The sequence below is a fragment of the Muntiacus reevesi genome, chromosome 14 (assembly GCF_963930625.1).
Source record: "Muntiacus reevesi chromosome 14, mMunRee1.1, whole genome shotgun sequence".
NCBI lineage: Eukaryota > Metazoa > Chordata > Mammalia > Artiodactyla > Cervidae > Muntiacus > Muntiacus reevesi.
In genome coordinates this window covers 9,653,473-9,674,281 of record NC_089262.1, presented here as the reverse complement: position 1 = coordinate 9,674,281, position 20,809 = coordinate 9,653,473, and the positions used below count along the sequence as shown (strand labels likewise).

The 20,809-nt window shown below is 45.4% G+C and overlaps 1 protein-coding gene across 1 annotated transcript in view; it reads left to right on the top strand.

Moving 5' to 3' along the window:
• The window catches only part of CTNND2 (catenin delta 2), a 1,077,052-nt gene that overhangs the window by 624,301 nt on the left and 431,942 nt on the right, over positions 1 to 20,809 (top strand). The window contains exon 7 of the mRNA XM_065905365.1: positions 6,217 to 6,784. Coding sequence (XP_065761437.1) covers positions 6,217 to 6,784 — 568 coding nt within the window. The remainder of the gene's footprint in view (positions 1 to 6,216; positions 6,785 to 20,809) is intronic.

Sequence of the window (20,809 nt, the reverse complement as noted above, 5' to 3'; positions counted from 1 at the left end):
ACTCTGGGCAGTGACCTCCATCCCCACGACCAGGGTCACCTCCAGAGGAGAGAAACCCTGAGATGACTTATTAGGTTCACGAGTGTGATGGTGATGCCAGGAAGATGAACAGTGATGAATGCAGACTGCTGATCTCTAGTCATAAGGCTCCCATCGGTGAAGCCACAGAACACAGGTTCCAGCTTCCCATTGCTGACATCTCTGACCCAGCTGCCTAGCATTCTGGGCAGACATTCCCCTTGACCCAGAGTTAGGGGCCTTACTGACAATTCCAGGAAACTTGGCAGGTCTAAATGCATCTTCACAAGGACTGCTTGTAAATCACGGGTCTGCTTTATAAAATGCGGTTTTGCTCTGTGATACTGCTCACTCGTGATCTGAAGTCAAGATTCCTTGGAGAGTTCAGGCTGTCAAGTCCCTAGTTAACTGGCTGTTAAGTGTTGGGTCTTTGTTTTGGTTTTTTGCACATGGCCAAATCCCCAGAGAATGAGGCTTAAATAAGTTTCCAAGTTTGGAGAATTTTTCCCCCCTCATTGCTCTTATGCCATCTCTGCTCCTTTTACAGAAAATACAACCTGAAAAGGTCAATAAACAACAATGTGGGTATTAAGGTCTATGCCATGTTCTGGCCCAAGAGCGCCATGTTTTGGGGATTTGAACTTCCCAATAAAAAACAGTGTAATTGTGAGCCAGATAGTATTCTGAAACAAAAATTTTAGTTTTTTTTAATCTCCAAAAGAACGTCAAGATAAAATATTCCATGTAGGAGGATTGCAGAGAGAATTTCAAGAGAAAATTTCATATTTTACATGGAATATAATAGGCTCTTGTTAATGGATTATAGAGTTAATGAGTAAATTGCTGCATGGAACCTGAGTACTTCTAGTTAATGGGAATAATACATATATTGCCTAAATTCCTATTTCAATATTCTTCCTACTACACTTTGAATATACATCCTCCCCTTAAACACTTTTATAAAATAGACATAAATCCACTGTATAATTACACAGTAGGATTCAACATACCAAATGTAGACATACAAACACATGATGTAAAAATCACAACTGTGGTATATCCTAACTCTGACCCACCTGACACTCATATGTAAACTGTAATGTAGATGAAATACTTCATCTTATAAAAGAGTTTTGATAAGTTAGTATCATTCATGTCTCACTGAAAAAAAAACAAAACCCACAATCTTTTTTTCCCCTTGCAGTATAATCTACATAAAAGGTCCATAGAAATTAGAAGTAACAACTTTTCTCTTGATCATCTTCCCATAATGGGAAGTGAGAAAGGAGCAACAAGCAATTTAATGTGCACAGGACTCTGCCTATGGGAAATATTTAATCAGAGCATCTACTTAAAAATGTTCCGCTTCCTTGTCAATTTCACATAGATGGGTTCCCCACTTTGGAGGGATGGAAAAGGCAATTAAAATAGTCCTTTGGTTTGAGACTGATGCAGACTGATGCAAGTGACAATCCCAATAGGAACTACCCTGGTCAGTAATACATACTGTGTGATCCAGGACAATATTTGGGCTCCATCTTCTCAAATTTTTCCAAAAATTCTTATGTCACCATTTATTAAGGATCTCATCATCAACATAAAAAATTTTCAGTGTTCAGCACTTGTACACACACATTTCTAAATATTATAGTAGGATGTAGTGATGATTAATTTTTTTTTGGATTTACAGTTTTATTTGTAGTGCTAACACATGTTTAATGGGGAATTGAGCTTCTATGACAGAAAAGTAGATGAAATTCTCTGTGTGTTGAAATGTGCTTACGTTATTTTTAATCCAGTGACCTAGGCCGTAATAAACCATCTTATGAATTGTATAGCTATCTTAAAATGTATCCCTAAGAGTTGCTAAAAAGAAATTATATAATGGAACAAAACATAAACACAAGAGTGGAGATAAACTCCTAAAAGATCACTGTTCTGTCCAACCGATGCTAAAAAACAGATTTTTATCTTTAGCCAAAGAATGATTCTTAGGCAGTTATTCTTTATCTCCAGATTATTTATTAAAAACTGCAGAGGGCCTTGTATAACTGTGCAATCCAGGAAAGTAGCCACTAGACACATCTGACTATTTAAATTTAAATTAATTCAAAGTAAATGCATGTTAAAATCCAGTGCATGTGTCTAGGGCCCATGCATCTATTGGCTACCATATTGGACAGTACAGATACAGAACATTTCAAACATAGACAATAACTTTCTTAAAATGTATATGCAATTTTATTGTTTCATTGTGCTTAGTTGCTCAGTCCTGTCTAACTCTTTGTGACCCCATGGACTGAGCCTGCCAGGCTCCTCTGTCCATGGGGATACTCCAGGCAGGAATATTGGAGTGGGTTGCCATGCCCTCCTCTAGGAGATCTTCCCAACCCAGGGATCGAATCCAGATTTCCTACATTGCAGGCAGATTCTTTACCATCTGAGACCTGAGGGAAGCCCCAAATTTAAGTTAATTCAAATTAAGTGTATGTTAAAGTCCAGCACATGTATTTAGGGCCCATGTGTATACTGGCTACCATATTAGACAGTACGGATATAGAACATTTCCAGCATAGACAATAACCAACTTAAAATGCATATGCAATTTTATTGTTTATGATATTTTGCTTATTAACAAGCTACTGGCAAAATTTCACTGAGAGATCCTACAATATTTTAAAAGGTTTTTGAATTGCTGCTGTAGCCTGTCAACATACCTGGAACTAGTGTGGCTGTTCTTAAAACTTACACAGATTGGAGAGCCATTTAAGAAACCTTATGAATAAGATTCAGCAGAGTTAGCACTTTCCCACCTGGAAGTTTCAACATAGTAAAAGCAGAAATAAAGTATTTTAACAATTTATTCAAGGTTTCCCTAGGATCCATGTTATTCTGATAAATACTAGAATGCTACATGATATTGTTTCAATTTATATTAGTATGCTTTAGTATTTATTTTATTGAAAGCTATGCTTACTGAGGAAGGCTTCCTTGGTAGCTCAGACAATAAAGAATCTTGCTCTCGATGCAGGAGATGCAGGTTCGATCCCTTGGTCAGGAAGATCCCCTGGAGAAGGAAATGGCAACCCACTAAAGCTTTCTTGCCTGGGAATGCCATGGACCGAGGATGCTGGCAGGCTACAATCCATGGGGTCACAACGAGTCGGACTTGACTTAGTGGCTAAACCACAATGATGCTACTGAGGAAGCATGCTACTGAGGAAGAGGGTATTTTTGTCACATAGGGTTATTAATGTTATAAATCCAAATGCAAGACATAACAAAAAGTATTTCTCTTGTAAGCAGGGGACTCTCAGGGACCCTAGGGGCTCTTTCTTGTGAGCAGGGACCCTTGGGGTTCTCTCTCCTCCTCATGCCCCTGTGAGAAAGGTTCCCAGAAATTCCTCTCAGAGGCTTTTCTGTCCCTTACCAGCTGGGTTCTGCATGGCAGAATGTTGCTTGGGCCCCAGGAGAGCTTCCAAAGAAAAGTAAAGAAAGATGGTCACTCTCTGCAGCTTAGCAGTAATTCTCAGCCTGACAGCATCATCCAGGAGGTTGTTAGAAACGCAGACTCTGAGGCCCACTTCAGAGCCCTCAATCAGAATCTCTTCTAGATTAGAGGCTTGCACACTTTAAATAAGCATTGTGATCACCTTGAGAACGTTATAAAAGGCAGATCCCGGGGCCCCTCCCCCAGAGTTTCCCACGCCATAAAGATGGGGTGATGCAGGTGCTGCTTCTGATGCCAGCTGATGGATTGGGGACCACACTTGGAAAACCACTGCTCTGGGGCTGGCTCCTTCTCATATTCGATTCTACACTGGAGTCACCTGGTGAGCTTCCCCGAAGCCTGATGGTTGAGTCCCACCTCCAGAGTCTCTGGATTAAATGGCTAGTGGATGCAGCCTGAGTACGGGGTTGTTTTCCTTTTTGTCTTCAAAAGCTTTCCCAACAATGATAATATGCAGCTAGGTCTGAGAAACACAGGCTGTGTATTTCATGCTCAGAACTTCTCCTGAGAGGGAAGCACAACTGGATGTGAGCAACCACCACCCGCACCAATGACTCTGGATGATTCTAGACTGTTTCTCTGGGGTCCAGGGGAGCACAGCAGCCGGGCAGAGCTTCTCCACCATGGAATCCCTGCGGTCGAAGCCTCGGGACCAGCTTTGTTATCCATTCCTTCATTCACCCCAGAAACATTTATGGTATCTCTGCTATGAATCCTTCTTGTTCTAGTTACTTCTTTGTTCATCACTGAACAAAATCATAGAGCTTACATTTTGCTTTCATTCTTACTGTTAAAGTCAAAATAATTACATTGTCATGCTGAAGAAAAGCCAGAACTGGAAAGTAGGTACAGCAATAAATACACATTCTCTTTGGAAAAAACTTTAAAGTATTGCAACAGGGGGAAGAGACTTCATTATAGAAATGGGCTCAATGTTGAAAACAAGGAAAAGGAGGAATATCGACCTCTGGGTTGGGAAGATTCCCTGGAGGAGGGAATGGCAACCCACTCCAGTGTCCTTGCCTGGGAAATCCCATGGACAGAGGAACCTGGTGGACTGCAGTCCATGGGGTCACAAAGAGTCAGACACAACGCAGTGACTAAACACCACAGCCAGGGAGCAGGTCGATGGTCAGTAGATGGATAATTACTAGGAGGAAATGTCAGGGGGAAGGGTATTCTGGCTAAACTGACTTAGAAGGATTCTTGCTAGAACTGGACAATGCAGAGCCATGATGTGAAGAGAGTTCAGAGGTGCCTGACCACAGACAACTTGGTCAAGAAGAAAAACTTTGTCAGTGGATTGATACATACACATACACACAAATATATAAAATATATACATCATGTATAAACGCACATGCATATACCCACATATGTGATATATTCATGTGTAAATAAATATGTGCCCCCCCACACCCCCCCACTGACTTTTTTAACAGACTCTAGGACACTCTTAATAGAGGATTTTGATGTTGCGCAGTTAAGATCTTCACTTGAAACTGACGTTCTCTCCCCCTCGTCCCTCCATCTCACGCGGGTCCTCCTCTCCACCTGTTTCCCACCCCTAATTTCAAATACTGCCTTCCTCACTTTCTGTCTTTCTGTGGACAGTCCTACTTCCTTTTCACACAGGCCTGCTCTCAAAAACTTTTCTGCTCCTCCGGGAAAGCCTGGAAGATCCCAGAGGTCCGGCCCAGAAGTGGTTGACAATGTAGTGTTTTCATTCGAATGCAAATTTGTCTCTGGACCGGATTCAAGGAAAGTGCTCCCCCATCCAACTGTCTCTCCAGCTCCACCCCGGCCCTCGTTGTCTTTTTTGTTCTTGTAAATAAATGGGAGGCAACTGGCTTTCAGCGTGAAGACACAGCTGCAGGGGGCTCTTAAAAGCGAGCTGGAGAGAGCGAGATGCTAAAAGATTTGGAGCCTGGCGTTAAAATCTAGAAAAGGGAGGCTTTTTTTTTTTTTTTTTTTTAAAGTCTGGCCATTTACAATCGCTCTGCTTCCTCTGGACATGCTTTTTGTAAAGCCTGAAAGCCCAAGCATATTTATTCCGACTTCATTATCTCCCCCTCCTTTTAACTTATCCACAAAGAAGAGTCAACGGGAAAATGACAACAGAATAAACTCCACGAAGTTATGTTTATTTCTTACGGTTCTCCAGATAAGTATGCGACTTGGTCAATCCCAGAGGTAGAGACTGCATCCCTTGAAATGCCCTTGCGGGTCGGGGGGCGGTGAGGGGCTGGGGGTGGAGAGAAGGCTGAACGCCCGAATTTCCCAAAGGAACAACCCTGATTGGCTTCAGGTAACCTGCTGAGTGACCTTTCCAAAGCTTCCGGGGGCTAAAATGCGATGCCTCTGCCCTTCCAGAAACCTCTGAGATGTATAAGCAGCATCCGCGTCCCACTTGCCGGAGGGGGTCCCCCATGCCCTGGTCAGCCGCCCTTTGCTTTCCGGTTTTCCCTTCTTTTGGGGCGGGGGGAGATGAGCTCCCCTCCCGAGCGGCTCGAGGGGCGCCCGCGTCTCCCCCCGCGCCCCCCAGGCCGCGCGGTTCGCCTTCCCGGGTCCCGCGCGCCTCGAGCCGCCCCGGGGATCGCCGGGGCCGGGCGGCTCGGGGCGCGCGGCGAGGCTCCCTCCGCTTCCCGCTGGCTAAGGGCGCGTGTTCTCTGCTCTCCCGCGCACAGGGCACCACGAGCCGCGCGGGGCACCTGGCGGGGCCGGAGCCCGCGCCGCCGCCGCCGCCGCCGCCGCCGCGGGAGCCGTTCGCGCCCAGCCTGGGCAGCGCCTTCCACCTGCCCGACGCGCAGCCCGCCGCCGCCGCCGCGCTCTACTACTCGAGCTCCACGCTGCCCGCGCCCCCGCGCGGGGGCTCCCCGCTGGCCGCGCCCCAGGGCGGCTCGCCCACCAAGCTGCAGCGCGGAGGCTCGGCCCCCGAGGGCGCCGCCTACGCCGCGCCGGCGCGCGGCTCCTCGCCCAAGCAGTCGCCCAGCCGCCTGGCCAAGTCCTACAGCACCAGCTCGCCCATCAACATCGTCGTGTCCTCGGCCGGCCTGTCCCCGATCCGCGTGACCTCGCCCCCCACCGTGCAGTCCGCCATCTCCTCCTCGCCCATCCACCAGCTGAGCTCCACCATCGGCACGTACGCCACCCTGTCGCCCACCAAGCGCCTGGTCCACGCGTCCGAGCCCTACGGCAAGCACTCGCAGGAGCTGTATGCCACGGCCACCCTCCAGAGGCCGGGCAGCCTGGCAGGTAACGGGCCGCCGCTCGGCGCCCCCCACCCCCCGGGGGCCCGTCTGGGCGCGCGCTGGGGGCCGTGCGGGAGGCAGGCAGACAGGCGGCGGGGACTGGAGCGGACTCGGGCTGGGCTTGTCGGTGGGCAGGTGTTTAGCATCCTCCGAAGGCAGGGAAGCGGAGGGCGTCCCTAGACAGGCTGTGTTAACTAGCATCTGAACTCAAATCTACCGGTTGCTTCTGTTTGGAAGTCGTGCGTTCTCGCCAACTCGAGTGTTTTCTTTCTGTCTCTCCGTCTCTGTCTCTCTGTCTCCCCCCTCTTGCTCTCTCTGTCCCTGCCACCCCGCCCTCAATAGGCAGATATCCATCCTTTATGTCAAATTTAATAAGCAGTCACAAAGACCTGTTGAATGTATCCAGAAAAAAGAGCACAGAGAATAAAAACGATAGTGTTTCTAGGATCACCTGTAGTTCTCTGCATTGAGCTGCAGAGAAAAAGTAAGGGATTTTCTTAGCTATAGAACAGACATCCAACTTCCAAAGATTTCAGTAGTCGTGAAAAGTCGTGAAAAAGTTACCTGTGATGAATTGCCTGAAATTTTTACTACTTTATGGTGGCTTAAAATGATTATGTTTTGTCTAAGTGTGGTTACTGGGAAAATGAAAGGAGTTTCCAGACCTGCCCTTGAGATTGTGCAGATCCCAGCAGTGGGGGAAAAAGTAACCAAGTCTCTTGAGTGTGTTGCCTGTTTATTAAGAGGCATGGGGTGGGGAAATTTGGCTCAACGGGGTTTGGGGATGAAACCTGCTTTTCCTTGCCAGTTTGGAGGAGCTGACATTTCTGTGGTCCTTATGCCCATCGAAGACCAGGCTGAGCTGGGGATTCACTGCTGGTTAACACCATATGTTCAGCTTAAACAAGACACTGTGATTGAAAGACTAATGTTTTGTCTCCTAAAACACCTGACAACAACCCCAGATTTATTGTTGATTTTTTTTCCCCTCTTATGAAAGTATTTGCTAGCTGTGTCACTCTAGTAACAGATGCTGCTCTCATATGTTCCCCTTCTTGACATAAATGGATGCCTGTAAAGATAAATAGGGTAAAGAAAAGGAACTTGTTGCATACGGGAGGCAGGTGTCCAAGGGCTTTTTAAATTCACACAGTAATCGCCGGTGTGGACTGGTCTGGCATAACAGGACGCAGACAGGAATTCTGCTGCCCCCAAGTTATGCTAGGTATGCTTTTTCTCTCAGTCACTCCTTCTCTCTCTTTAATAGAATTTTGGAAGTAACACTCATGATGTCAGCCTAGTGCCAGCATCCAAATGCCTGTAACGTAGGGACTCAAGAGTGGCAGTCTGGTCGGAAGAGGGCCTGGGAGAGACCTGTACGGAAATGTAGTTTACATAAGTTTGGAAACTTTGTTTTAGAAGTTTGCAAAATAAGTTTCTGGATCATGGCAAGGAATGGGGACCTGGGGAGTTTGTGGGAGACTCAGGCCCTTGGATCCTCTTCCCAGCCATCAGAGAGAAGAGGCAGCTGAGTCCTAGAGGGTCCCAGTGACTTGCCAAAATTCCATCTGTTCCCTGCAGAGACCTGGGGAAAGAAACCAGGAGTCTTAACTTCCGTCTCTTTGTCCCCGTGATCAGAGTGCTAAACCTGGGGGAGTTCCACTCAGTCACATTACGGAAAATAGGGAGTGTGTGTCTGGTGGAAAGGTGGTGGGGTGGGGGGAATGGGAGTGGGAGGGGCGGGTGTGATGGGGCAGGATGAGAGCCTGACTGCTCCTAATGCCACTGAATGAAGTGCTGGGCTGGGCTTAGTCACTCAGTCATGTCTGACTCTTTGCAACCCCACAGATGCCCCCCCAGGGTCCTCTGTCCATGGGGATTCTCCAGGCAAGAGTACTGGAGTGGGTTGCATGCCCTCCTCCAGGGGATCTTCCCAACCCAGGGATCCAACCTAGGTCTCCCGCATTCTTGACCAACTGAGCCACCAGGAAAACCAAGGGAGAGGTTTTAAAAGTTTATGGGCTTCTTCCTGGGTGGAGATAGTGATAAAGAACCCACCTGCCAATGCAAGAGACACAAGAGATATGGGTTCAGTTCCCAAATCAGGAAGATCCCCTGTAGCAGGGCATGGTAACCCACTCCAATATTCTTGCCTGGAGAATCCCATGGACAGAGGAGCCTGGTGGGCCACAGTCCACAGGGTCACGAAGAGGCAGACATGACTATCGTGACTTCGCATGCATGCATCTGTTAAGGAGACCGTTTATCCTCTGACAATCTGGAGTGAATGTGTCTGAGGATATGATGTGTGTGTGTTGGGCGGTGGGGGAGGGGGGAGAGAGAGAGAGAGAGAGAGTGTGTGTGTGTGTGTGTGAGAGAGAGAGAGAGAGAGAGAGAGAGAGAGAGGGAGAGAGAGTAAGGAGTCTTGTCAAGAAATAAGGGACCTTCAAGTGCTCATCACAAGCCCATGTTCTTTCACTTACCTCTTCATTTCCATCCCTTCTTTGCTTCTCTGACCAGATTCCATTTTTTGCTCCCTGGTGGGAAAAGAATCAACATGCCATTGACTGTTCTTGATTTTGGAGCTACAAGAAGCACTTTTAATATTTGAGTTACTTTGTTTCAAATGCATACTTTTAAATATTCATTTGAAGATTTTTCAAGCAAATTGCTGCTGGTGGTTTTTGAGTTTCAAATTATTCTATAACTCTGCATAAATACTTGGGTTGCATGAGATCATTGGCCTTATTTAGAATTTAGCAAAGTCTGGCCCATGAAAGGTGTGGGGACCGATTCTGACAACTGTGAGAACTCAGGGGCATCGGAGTTTATGGACTCTGTACCTGAATCCGTGTGCTTGATACTGTTCCAGGTATCGTAAAGTTGGGAGCCACCTGGTTTGCTAATTGAAAGTGCAGTTAAAAGTCAAGCTTGAAAAAGAGCTTTTGTGTTTTCAGGGTTGTGACTTTGGAGATTTGTCACTGATGACTAGGAAGTGTGAACACTGGGATAGATAGTGATTTTCACTGTTGAATACATTAATCCCTTTAATTATTTGTTAAGCACCTCTTATGTACTGGCACTGATTTGAACTGTAGGGAAACAGAATTGATCAATATGAACCAAAATCCCTGGCCTCGTTTCAGCTGGAGAAGATAGAAAATCACAGGCATTTTTTGCAGAGTGACCAGGGAAAGCTCTAATGAGAAGGTGACTTTTGAGTCAATTATGAAGGCAGTGAGGATACTGGCCATATTAATACCCAGCAGAAGGGCATTCTGAGCAGAAGGAACAGCGAATTCAAAAGCTGGAAAATGGACGTGTGTCTGATATGTTTGCAGAATGGCAAGGACACCAGTGAGGGTATGTCAGAGAGAAAGAGGGCAGAGAAATGACATAGACTCCAGTGAAGTGACCAGCAAGGTGGGGGTGGAAGCTCAGATCAGGGGAGGCCTCAAGATTTCAGGATGCTGACTATACCCCTATCCAGGGGAGCTGTTGAGGAGCACTGGAGTGACACAGTGTGACTTATTCTATAACAGAATACACTGTAGAGGGCCAAGGGCAAAACCAGGAGGACAAGTTGGGAGGTCCCTGCAGTAAGGTAAGCAAGAGATGATGAAGGCTTGGGGGCCAGCATGGAAGCATTGGAGGCTGTGAGGAGTCGTGTAGTCCTGGGTCTGTAGATATAGCCCAGCTGACCAGATGGTCTCATGGACTAGGTGATGATGGTAAGAGAGAGAGGACTTAAGGATACCTCCGACTCAACAACCAGAAGAATGGAATCAACCACTGGCTGAGATGGGACAGGATGCAGAAGCATCTGGTTGGGTTCGAAGGCAGTTTGGAGATGGGACATCTGTCTATCAGAAGGCATGTGTGAAGTAGACAGGTGGACACACAAGTTGGAGTTCAAGGGAAAGCCCAGGCTGGAGATAAAAAATCAGGGAGTCATCAGTAAGTAGATGGTATTTGAGACTGAGAATCTTAAAGGAGTTTCTACATAGGAAGTAAGTTTAGAGAGAAGAGGTCCATGGACTGAACCCAGATGCCTCCCACAAGTGCAGAGGTCTAGGAGTAGAGCAGCTGCTGCTGCTAAGTCACTTCAGTCGTGTCTGACTCTGTGCGACCCCATGGACAGCAGCCCACCAGGCTCCTTCATCCCTGGGATTCTCCAGGCAAGAATACTGGAGTGGGTTGCCATTTCCTGCTCTGGAGTAGAGCAGGAACCAAAGCAAAAGAAAGAGATAAGTCAGAAGTATAGGTCAATGTCATTTCTTAGGTGCCAGGAGAATAACATGTCTCTTGTTTCCCACAAATTTATGAGGTCAGTGTGATTTTTACCTCCATTGTACAGGTTTGAAAACTGATGTGTATCATCAATGATAAATCCTTTACCCAGAGTCACCTTGGCTGGAAGTGACAGGGATGCAGTTTGAAGCTCCATCACTATCACTTTGAATCCAGCATCTCTATACTCGTCAATACACATGGTATATAGTTGTTGTTCATTTGCTAAGTCTTGTCTGACTCTTTGCAACCCTGTGGATTGCAGCACCTCAGGCTTCCCTGTCCTTCACTGTCTCCCAGAGTTTGCACAAACTCAGGGCCATTGAGTCGGTGATGGCATCCAACCAACTCATCCTTTATCCTGCCTCCCTTCTCCTCCTGCCCTCTATCTTTCCCAGCATCAGGGTCTTTTACAATGAGTTAGCTCTTCACATAGGGTGGCCCAAATATTGGAGGTCAGAGGTGTTGTATGTTATTGAAGAAAGACACCAAGGACATAGAAATACCATACAAGTTTTCAACTTATTTAAATGACTAGTGATTTTGAAGAAGCAGAAATGTCTCAAAAATGTGTCAACATCCTGTTGACTATGACTGCAGTACCAATTTTTGTTCAATTCTGTACAGCAGATAACATAATCCTTTCATTTTCTGGTTTAGAGCAAAGTTAATCCTGTTAAAAATAGAAATCTGAGTTGTAAATACATATTAAAGTTAAGTCAAACATCAGAAGCTTATTTTTAGGTAAAAATGAAATGGATTAAATGAAGATTCTTAGCCAATGATTGTCATCAAAATTGACCTAATAGGGAGAGGAATTTGTCCAGGCTTGTCCCTCTTGTGTCCCCACCAAAGAGACATCAAACTCACTCTTTAGAGGGGATCACACACTATAAACCTCACATTCCACATTCTTGGAGATCCAATTCATTCCCTGATTTGTTAATACTTTCAGGTGCACCTGTTATAAGAAAGAAAAAAAAAGCTTAATCCTATTTAAATGCTTTGCAGTCTCTGCTGTCAGTTTTCTCAGAGGAAACGCGAGGTCTCCTCAGGTAATAAGCAAGTTTGTTTATCACATGGTGCTTGGGACATGGTCAGAATGCAGTGTGATATCTGGCTGCTTCTGCCCTTTTAAATTGCATTTCCTATACTTGAACAATTCTTGTGGACCTTCCAACTCCCCCTTAAGCTAAAAAAAGAAAAAAAAAAATCCTAGTTTAGATTTACTAGTTAGAATGTGATATGCTTGTGATATCAATCAACAGTTTAATCTTCTTTCCAAAGTGGTTTACGGCTGGCTGTCAGCCGAAACTTCCTGGGGTTCTTTGGCACTCAGCCTCCCTAGGGACCTCTCCTCAACTGCAGAAGCTCCAGTGATTTCCTGGCTAGCCACACTCCTCAGTCCCAGCCCTTCATCAGAACCTCATGCTCTCAGAGCCCAGGCCCCACCCAAGCATCTTTTCCTGGCTCAGAATGTAAAATAAATCTGTCTCCTGTGCACTCAGCCATCCTGCCCCTCAGAGCACTTGGGGGGAGAATGGACTGATTCCTACTCATGGACTGTCTCTAGCTTCCACCAATAAAGTGATTATTCAGCCAGCCAGCCAGCCATTTACACTCTACAATTCTGGGATCCCAATTTATAGCAGGGACCCCTTATCTGAGTGGTCCCCTGGGTCCGCTCTCTCCGAGGAGGGTGGGTACTAAAATCTCTTCAGCAAACTTCTCTAACTGCCTCCCTCTGTCTGGAGACCCAGACTCCAAGACATTCCTTTGAAAACCACTCTGTGCAGCATCTGGTTGCAACATAGTGTCTGATTTCTGTCCAGTTGATGTCCATTCAGATCAGGTAAGCAGCAGGGGGTGTATCCTTTTATCACCTGTTTTCTGTACAGTGAGTAGCTGGAACAGGAAGTAAATGTTTGGGATGCTAGGGGCCACAAAGGCTTTCCAGACGGGTTCCTTTTTGTCGATTCCTGGAAACGAGTATCTTCCCTTCTCTCTCTACCTCCTGGTGACCTTGCTAGTTAAAATAGGGTGAACAGATCTTTTTGTTCTTTTGAGAGCAGCATCTTTATGTAGGCTTATCGGCTGGCCTGTTCAGTGTTTGATACTTACACGATATTGATCATGCTGTAACTTAACTGGGAACATGTACATTTTAAAAATGACACTGAACCTTGGACAACAGTTAAGGTGACATGACTCTCTCCACTCATTAGCCTCTCCGAGCCTCAGACCCTCTGATATAAAGAGTACAGAATTAAATACAACGGGGAATGAAGTCACAGAAGTGACAGAACAGAGACTGGAAGGTGGGTGTCACCAACAAGCCAGTCATTGAAAACGTTCTAGAAAGCAAAATAGATAGGAGTGATAAGCAATGAAAATGTGGAAGTTTCTCCCAGGAATCTGCTGTGCCTTGGAGGTGGACCAGCTGTCTTGTGTGAATGCTTGGACAAGCTCAACCTTAAGAGCTGGGGTGCTGGAGAGAAGTGAAGCTTGAGATGGAGAGATTTAAAGTCAGCGCTTGAGACCATGGCTCCCTCCTCCCATCTCATCCCCTCCCTCCTACCAAGATGACAACCCGGTGGCCAATGCTTACTCCAGGCTGAAGACTAGGCATGGTCTCTTGAAGAAGCTGAACAAACTGCCTGAGAAAGCTAGACTTCAGTTATGGCAGTTGGTGGCCTAGAGGAAGTTCACTTCATACAGGCTTGTGGGGTGGTGAGCTGACACCCACCAGCTTGGAGCTGCTGGCCGCTGTCTCATTCTGCAGAAGGATGGCCAGCCCGTAGGCTCCACTCTTCTCCTCAGTTCTATCTAATACAAGACACACAGTAGAAAGCATTTCTGTTCATGCCATAGCAGGAGAAGCCGGCCCTGGGTTTCTGTTTTTCAAATATGAGGAATTACCAAGGATTACTAAGGAATTTGGGTGAATTAGCGGCATGAAAAAGAAAACCAGGAAAGTGAACTGTCTCTTGGAAGAAACAGAGATGATTTATAGAAAAGGGAGCACGGGATGAAAAGAGACAACCTGAAACTTTAGGTTTAGGACTGAGAAGGATTTAAGAAGATCTTATATTTATTAAGAAAGAATTGAGTTTATAGGTGAAAGGATCAAAGAACAAGAAAATCTTTTGGGGGCTGTAAAAATATAACTACCACATTAAAAAATGTGATAGAATGAGTGGGAAATAGTCAAGGAAATCACTGGGAAGGCAGCATATAAAGAGAAAGAGATAGAGAATACCGCAGCAAGAGTCATAAAGGAACAAAGCCAGGAGATCTGACATATTACTGCAGCCTCAGAGAGAAACATGCAGAAAAGCAAATTATCAGTGGAGTAATGCAGAGCAATTCCTAAGAGCTGAGGGACCTGTGTCCTCCTAGGAAATACCCTTTGCTTGGAATAGAAAATATTTCATCTTCTACATCATGAAACTTCATAACACCAACATAAAAAGACTCTGAAACCCCTGGAGAGGAATAAAACAGATGGCACCTGACTTGCAGTAGTGATGCTGGAGAAAAAAGAACATTTAGGTGATGCCCTAAAAAAGTTTCAACCTAAAGAGCCTCTTGATGAAAGTGAAAGAGGAGAGTGAAAAAAAAAGTTGGCTTAAAACTCAACATTCAAAAAACTAAGATCCTGGTATCAGGTCCCACCACTTCATAACAAATAGTTGGGGAAGCAATGCAAACAGTGAGAAACTTTATTTTGGGGGGCTCCAAAATCACTGCAGATGGTGACTGCAGCCATAAAATTAAAAAACACTTTGCTCCCTGGAATAAAAGCAATGATCAACTTAGACAACGTATTAAAAAGCAGAGACATTACTTTGCTAACAAGGGTCCATCTAATCAAAGCTGTGGTTTTTCCAGTAGTCATTTATGGATGTGAGAGTTGGACTATAAAGAAAGCTTAGCAGTGAAAAATTGATGCTTTTGAATTGTGGTGTTGGAGAAGACTCTTGAGAGTCCCTTGGACTGCAAGGAGATCTAACCAGTCCATCCTAAAGGAGACCAGTCCTGGGTGTTCATTGGAAGGACTTATGTTGAAGCTGAAACTCCAGTACTTTGGTCACCTCATATGAAGAGCTGGCTCATTGGAAAAGACCCTGATGCTGGGAGGGATTGGGGGCAGGAGGAGAAGGGGACGACAGAGGATGAGATGGTTAGATGTCATCACCAACTTGATGGACATGAGTTTGAGTAAGCTCTGGGAGTTGATGATGGGCAGGGAAGCCTGGCGTGCTGCAGTCCATGGGGTCTGAAAGAGTCGGACATGACTGAGCAACTGAACTGAAAACCTATGCATAGCTCAATTATCCATCATCTCTAAAAAAGTATGAGATATTTTCAGACTTGCAAGTGCTCGTGAAATCTGTCTCCTAGGCACCCTTCCCTAAATGTGACCACAATTGGATGATGTATTCTTAGCTAAATAAGGGCATAAAGCAAGAGGAAAGCATGGTATCCAGAGAAGCAATTTATACTGACCAGAAGGTCTATGAAGAGTTGCCTCTGAAGGAGTCAGGGTGGGGAGACAGCTGGGTAGCAGGAAAAATGGGACTCAACACATGAATGTGGACAATCATGAATATTGGGGAAATTCCAGAGGAGTCTGTGTAATCTCAATATTTAAGAACAGAACAAGTAGAAAGATGAGTAAGAGTAATGAATTTACTTGCAGTCCTGTTGAGTTTCACAAATACAGGAGGCAGTGGTCACCAGCATGGATTGAGGAGCTAGATAGATGTGTGCGCATATCTTGATTCCGTCACTTGCCAGCTCCATGACCCTGGATAGCTTGGTTGAGCCCAGTAAGTCTTTACTGATTTTGTGCTGGGTGCTGTCTCAGGTGTGACCACACACCTGTGAACAACAGAGGCCAAAGCACCTGTCCTCTTACAGGTGATGGTCTGATGCTGATAGGATATTAGATGGTGAGGAGTGCCAGGGAAGGGAGGACTGAGAGAGGGCAGGGTGGCCAAGCTCTCTACCACAAGATGTCCATTAAGCAAACACCTGGATGGACCAGACAGAGGGAACAGCCAATGCAAAGGCCCTGAGGTTAAATCATGCCAGGCTTGTTTGGGGAGCAGAATGGGGCTTCTCTGAGACTGCCTGCATTTCCTATAGTGAGGATAACAGTGCTGCAGCCATTATACTGTCATAGCAAAGGTCATATGAGATTGAGAATCATGCCTGTCAATTGCTGATTTGCATGTCTACATATTAAAAGTGTTCAGTACTAATGAGAACTCTGCTCACTCTGTGGATTCACTGATGAAATCTTTTGTGGATCAAGCAACTTATCCTTCCATGGTTTCCACTCAAGCTGCCTCTGCTGTGTATCCTGACCACACTGACTTTCTTTGTTAGTGATACCTTATGGATGAATAAGAAATAAGGGGGCTTCCCTGGTGCCTCAGTCGGTAAAGAATCTGCCTGCAGTGTGGGAGACCTGGGTTTGATCCCTGGGTTGGGAAGATCCCCTGGAGGAGGGCATGGCCGGCTACTCTAGGATTCTTGCCTGGAGAATCCCATGGACAGAGGAGCCTGGCAGTCTGCAGTCCATGGAGTCACAAAGAGTCAGACACAACTGAACCACTAAGTGTGGCACACACATGGATGAATAAGGGCTTCCCAGGTGGCACAGGTGGTGAAGAATACGCCTGCTCAATGCAGAAGACACAAGAGGGGCTGAGTCGATCCCTGGGTCAAGAAGATCCCCTGAAGAGAAAATGGCAGCCCACTCTAGTATTTTTGCCTGGAGAATCCGCATGGACAGAGGAGCCTGCTGGGCTACAGTTGATGGGGTCAGAAAGAGTCAGACGTGACTAAGCATGCACAGACACACGTAGATGAATAAGCCTTGTGTGGTGAAAAAAAGGGAGTCTCAGTAAATCATGACTATTGTTACTCTGCAGAATCATGATATCAGCCCAGTCTGTTGGGCATTCACATCTAAATAAGATGGAGCTCATGACTCCAGGGATCTCCCTTGACAGGAAGGGGTAGAGTGATGTCAGTTCAGAAGTAGCTTGTGGTATCAAGAGCTATGAGAGAGGACCAGGGTCTCGGGACATCCCTGGAGGGAGAGGCATGTCCAGGTAGAAGGATGGGGAAAGGGTCCCTGAAGGAGGCAGCATTTGAGGTTGAGTTTAATAAAGTGCAGCTGAACAGGTTCAAACGGGAGAAGAGGGTATAGCTAGGGAGGGATGGGTTAGCTATTGGTTAAAAGTGTATGAAACATCTTGTAAGCTGCTTTTCACTTGGAGTTAGGACCCCGGGGCAAGGGACTAACTAACTGAGATGATGGAGGTTGGAGGTAAGGTGAGGGTGTGAGGAGATTGAAAAGGAATGGATTAGAGCAAGGACCTGCTATTGTGCAGTGCGACCAAAAACAAATGGGGTTTAGTCACTAAGTCGTGTCTAAGTCTTGAGACCACGTGGAGTATAGCCCCCCAGGCTCCTCTGTCCCTGGGGTTTCCCAGGCAAGAATACTGGAGTGGTAGCGGTTCCCTTCTCCAGGGGATCTTCTGACCCAAGTATTGAGCCAAACTCTCCTGCATTGCAGGGGGATTCTTTACCAACGGAGCCGTCAGGGAAGTCCCACCGACGATAAATAAGTAAAAGAAGGACCTCACTTCTTTTAGACCTAGAACACAGGGAGCTCTTCTTAATACTCTGTAGTGACCTATATGGGAGAAGAATTTAAAGAAGAGTGGATATACGTGGATGTGTAACTGATTCACTTTGCTGTACCCTTGAGGCTGACATGACATTGTAAATCAGCTATACTCCAATAAAAGTAATTTTTAAAAAGCGGGGGACAAGTTCTCCGACCCCAGAAATGAGCCAGTTCTTAGGATATTTCCCTTTTCCCTCGTTGAAAAATGGGCCAGGTAATGTGAAGCCACATGTTCCCCTGGTCCTGGACTCAGAAGTTGCTTATTTCTTCAGTACTACTGATCACACGGACGGCTGGTAGAAACAGTCTGCTGGCAGATGTTCGTATATAATGCTGAATCAGAGAAAGAAGTAACAGAGAGGTTTCCTAGGGGGTCACCAGACCCAGCAATGAGAAAGCCTGGCTGGCGTCTGACCCCTGGGGTAAGTTTTCTCCGTCTCCATGCCTCTGAACTGAAAGTTGAGGGAACACTGGGGTAAAGTACTTTCGGTTCTTTGTGGTACTTACACATTTCAGGTCATAGGTATGGATTAATCTGGGCAAGCAGCTGTCTGTGGTAACCATTCACTTTTAAGTGTCTGCATCAGTTCAGCGATCCTAGTTAACCAGTATCTCTGCCTTAGCAAATAGGAAGCTTCTTTTAAATACTTTTTTTCTTTTTATCTAAGCAAGAGGGATTATGGAGAGAACCAACTTTTACTAGCTGTGAAAATAGCCTCCAACAATTAATAACTCAAAAGCTTTCAGAATGGAGTTTATTTGCGACCCAACCTGTGTCAAATCCTTTCTGCCATGATATTTAACCAATGGGCATTTTTATGATTTTTTGATCGGGTGGAGAAGGAGGTGGGAGGGGGAACGGGATGGGGAACACATGTAAATCCATGGCTGATTCAGGTTTATGTATGACAAAACCACTACAATATTGTAAAGTTATTAGCCTCCAACTAATAAAAATAAATGGAAAATAAAAAAGAAAATTTAAAAAAAATTTATTTTAGTGACGTATAGCTATTTACAAGGTCATGTTAATTTCATTTTGTAATTTTAAAAACTTGGTCGTATATTATAGTCCATGTTACACAGAATATATATGTCATGTATAATACATTTAATTTCTGCCTATTATCTATATTTTAAATAAATGACAAGAACTTCCCTGGTGGTCCAGTGGTTAGAACTTCACCCTCCAATGCAGGGGGTGTGGGTTTGATCCCTCATTAGGGAGCTAAGATCTCACATGCCTAGCGGCCAAAAATACAAAGCATAAAACAAAAGCCACAGGTAATATTCAATAAAGACTTTAAAGATGGTCCACGTTAAAAAAAAAAAAAAAGCTTTAAAAAAGTATTTGACGAAAGACACTATGCACTCATCCGTGTCTATGTATATATGAAAAGTGAAAGTGTTAGTCGCTCAGTCATGTCTGACTCTTTGCGACCCCATGGACTGTAGCCTGCCAGGCTCCTCTGTCCATGGAATTCTCCAGGCAAGCGTTTTGGAGTGGGGTTGCCATTCCCTTCTCCAGGTGATCTTTTCAACCCAGGAATCAAATCCAGGTCTTCTGCATGGCAGGCAGGTTCTTTACTGTCTAAGCCGCCAGGGATACCCTTAAGTATATGTACACACACTCATATGTGTCTATATATATGTGTACTTTATATATGAACAAACTTTGATTTGCTGTGAAATAACTAAAGTGAAATACCTCAAATCTCTAAAGGCTGATCTCAAGCAGATCTGTATGTCTATTATGAAAGCACTGACTTTGATACAAAAAAGAATGTATACTGAATTTTCCTGCAACCAGAAGAGGCAGAGCATTTATTTAAGTGGGTTAACAGGCTCCCTGAGGGCAACTGAGCCCTCTGCATATTTCAGAACTCCTCATCACACTTCATCTAGTTGACATTCAACAAGTTTCTTCGAGTATTATAGAGCTCACTAATTGGTGAAAGTGTTAAGCCCCATCAATAATTGAAAATCACCCATAGAATGAAGTGAAGTATGAACACAAAGACATACCAGGTTCTCTTCAAGGTGAGTGGGGGATGGGAAAATTGCCAACAGCTAACAGAAAAACTTGGCTCAATGAGTATTAAAAATGAATAAAGTAGAGTGTTAGTCACTCAATCGTGTCCGACTCTTTGCTGCCTGTTGGACTGTAACCTGCCAGGCTCTTTCTGTCCATGGGATTTTCCAGGCAAGAATACTGGAGTGGGTAGCTATTTCCTTCTCCAGGGGACCTTTGTCACCTGGGGATCAAACTCTTGTCTCCTGAATTGCAGACAGACTCTACCATCTGAGCCACCAGGGAAGCTAAATGTGCATAGTGAAAGAAAGTGAAGTCGCTCAGTTGTGTCTGACTCTGCAACACCATGGACTGTAGCCCACGAGGCTCCTCCATCCATGGGATTCTCCAGACAAAAAGACTGGAGTGGGTTGCCATTTCCTTCTCCAGGGGATCTTTCCAACCCAGGGATTGAACCCAGGTCTCCTGCATTGCAGGCAGATGCTTTAATCTCGGACCACCAGGGAGGCCCACAAAAGTGTATAAGGTACACGTTTTTCTCTCACCTGTTCTCTCGCCACTGAGTTTCTCAAAGCTTTGGAAAGTGGCTTCCTATGCTTTTAGGCGTCAGTTGAAATATTAGCAGAGACCCAGACAGCTGTCTCTGAAATGTCACAGACTCCCCTGGAGAGCTCGCCACTGTCTCTGTCTGACTCCAAAGATGCAAATGATCATAAAAGCAGACAGTGCCTATTCTGTGGTGTCTGTGTACACCAAGGACCTGCCCAGGAAGCCCCAGACTTGATGGTGAAAGGAACCCAAAGAAAACCGTTAATGATCTTCACTCAGTGGACTTGAGCAGCTCTTGGAATTTCTGTTTGCTGTAATTATCTTCACACAGATGGACATGATGGAGCTTGGGCAAACTCCAGGAGATAGTGAGGGATAAGGAGGCCTGGTGTACTGCAGTCCGTGGGGTCACAAAAAGTTGGATACGACAGTGATTGAACAATATCAGTCTT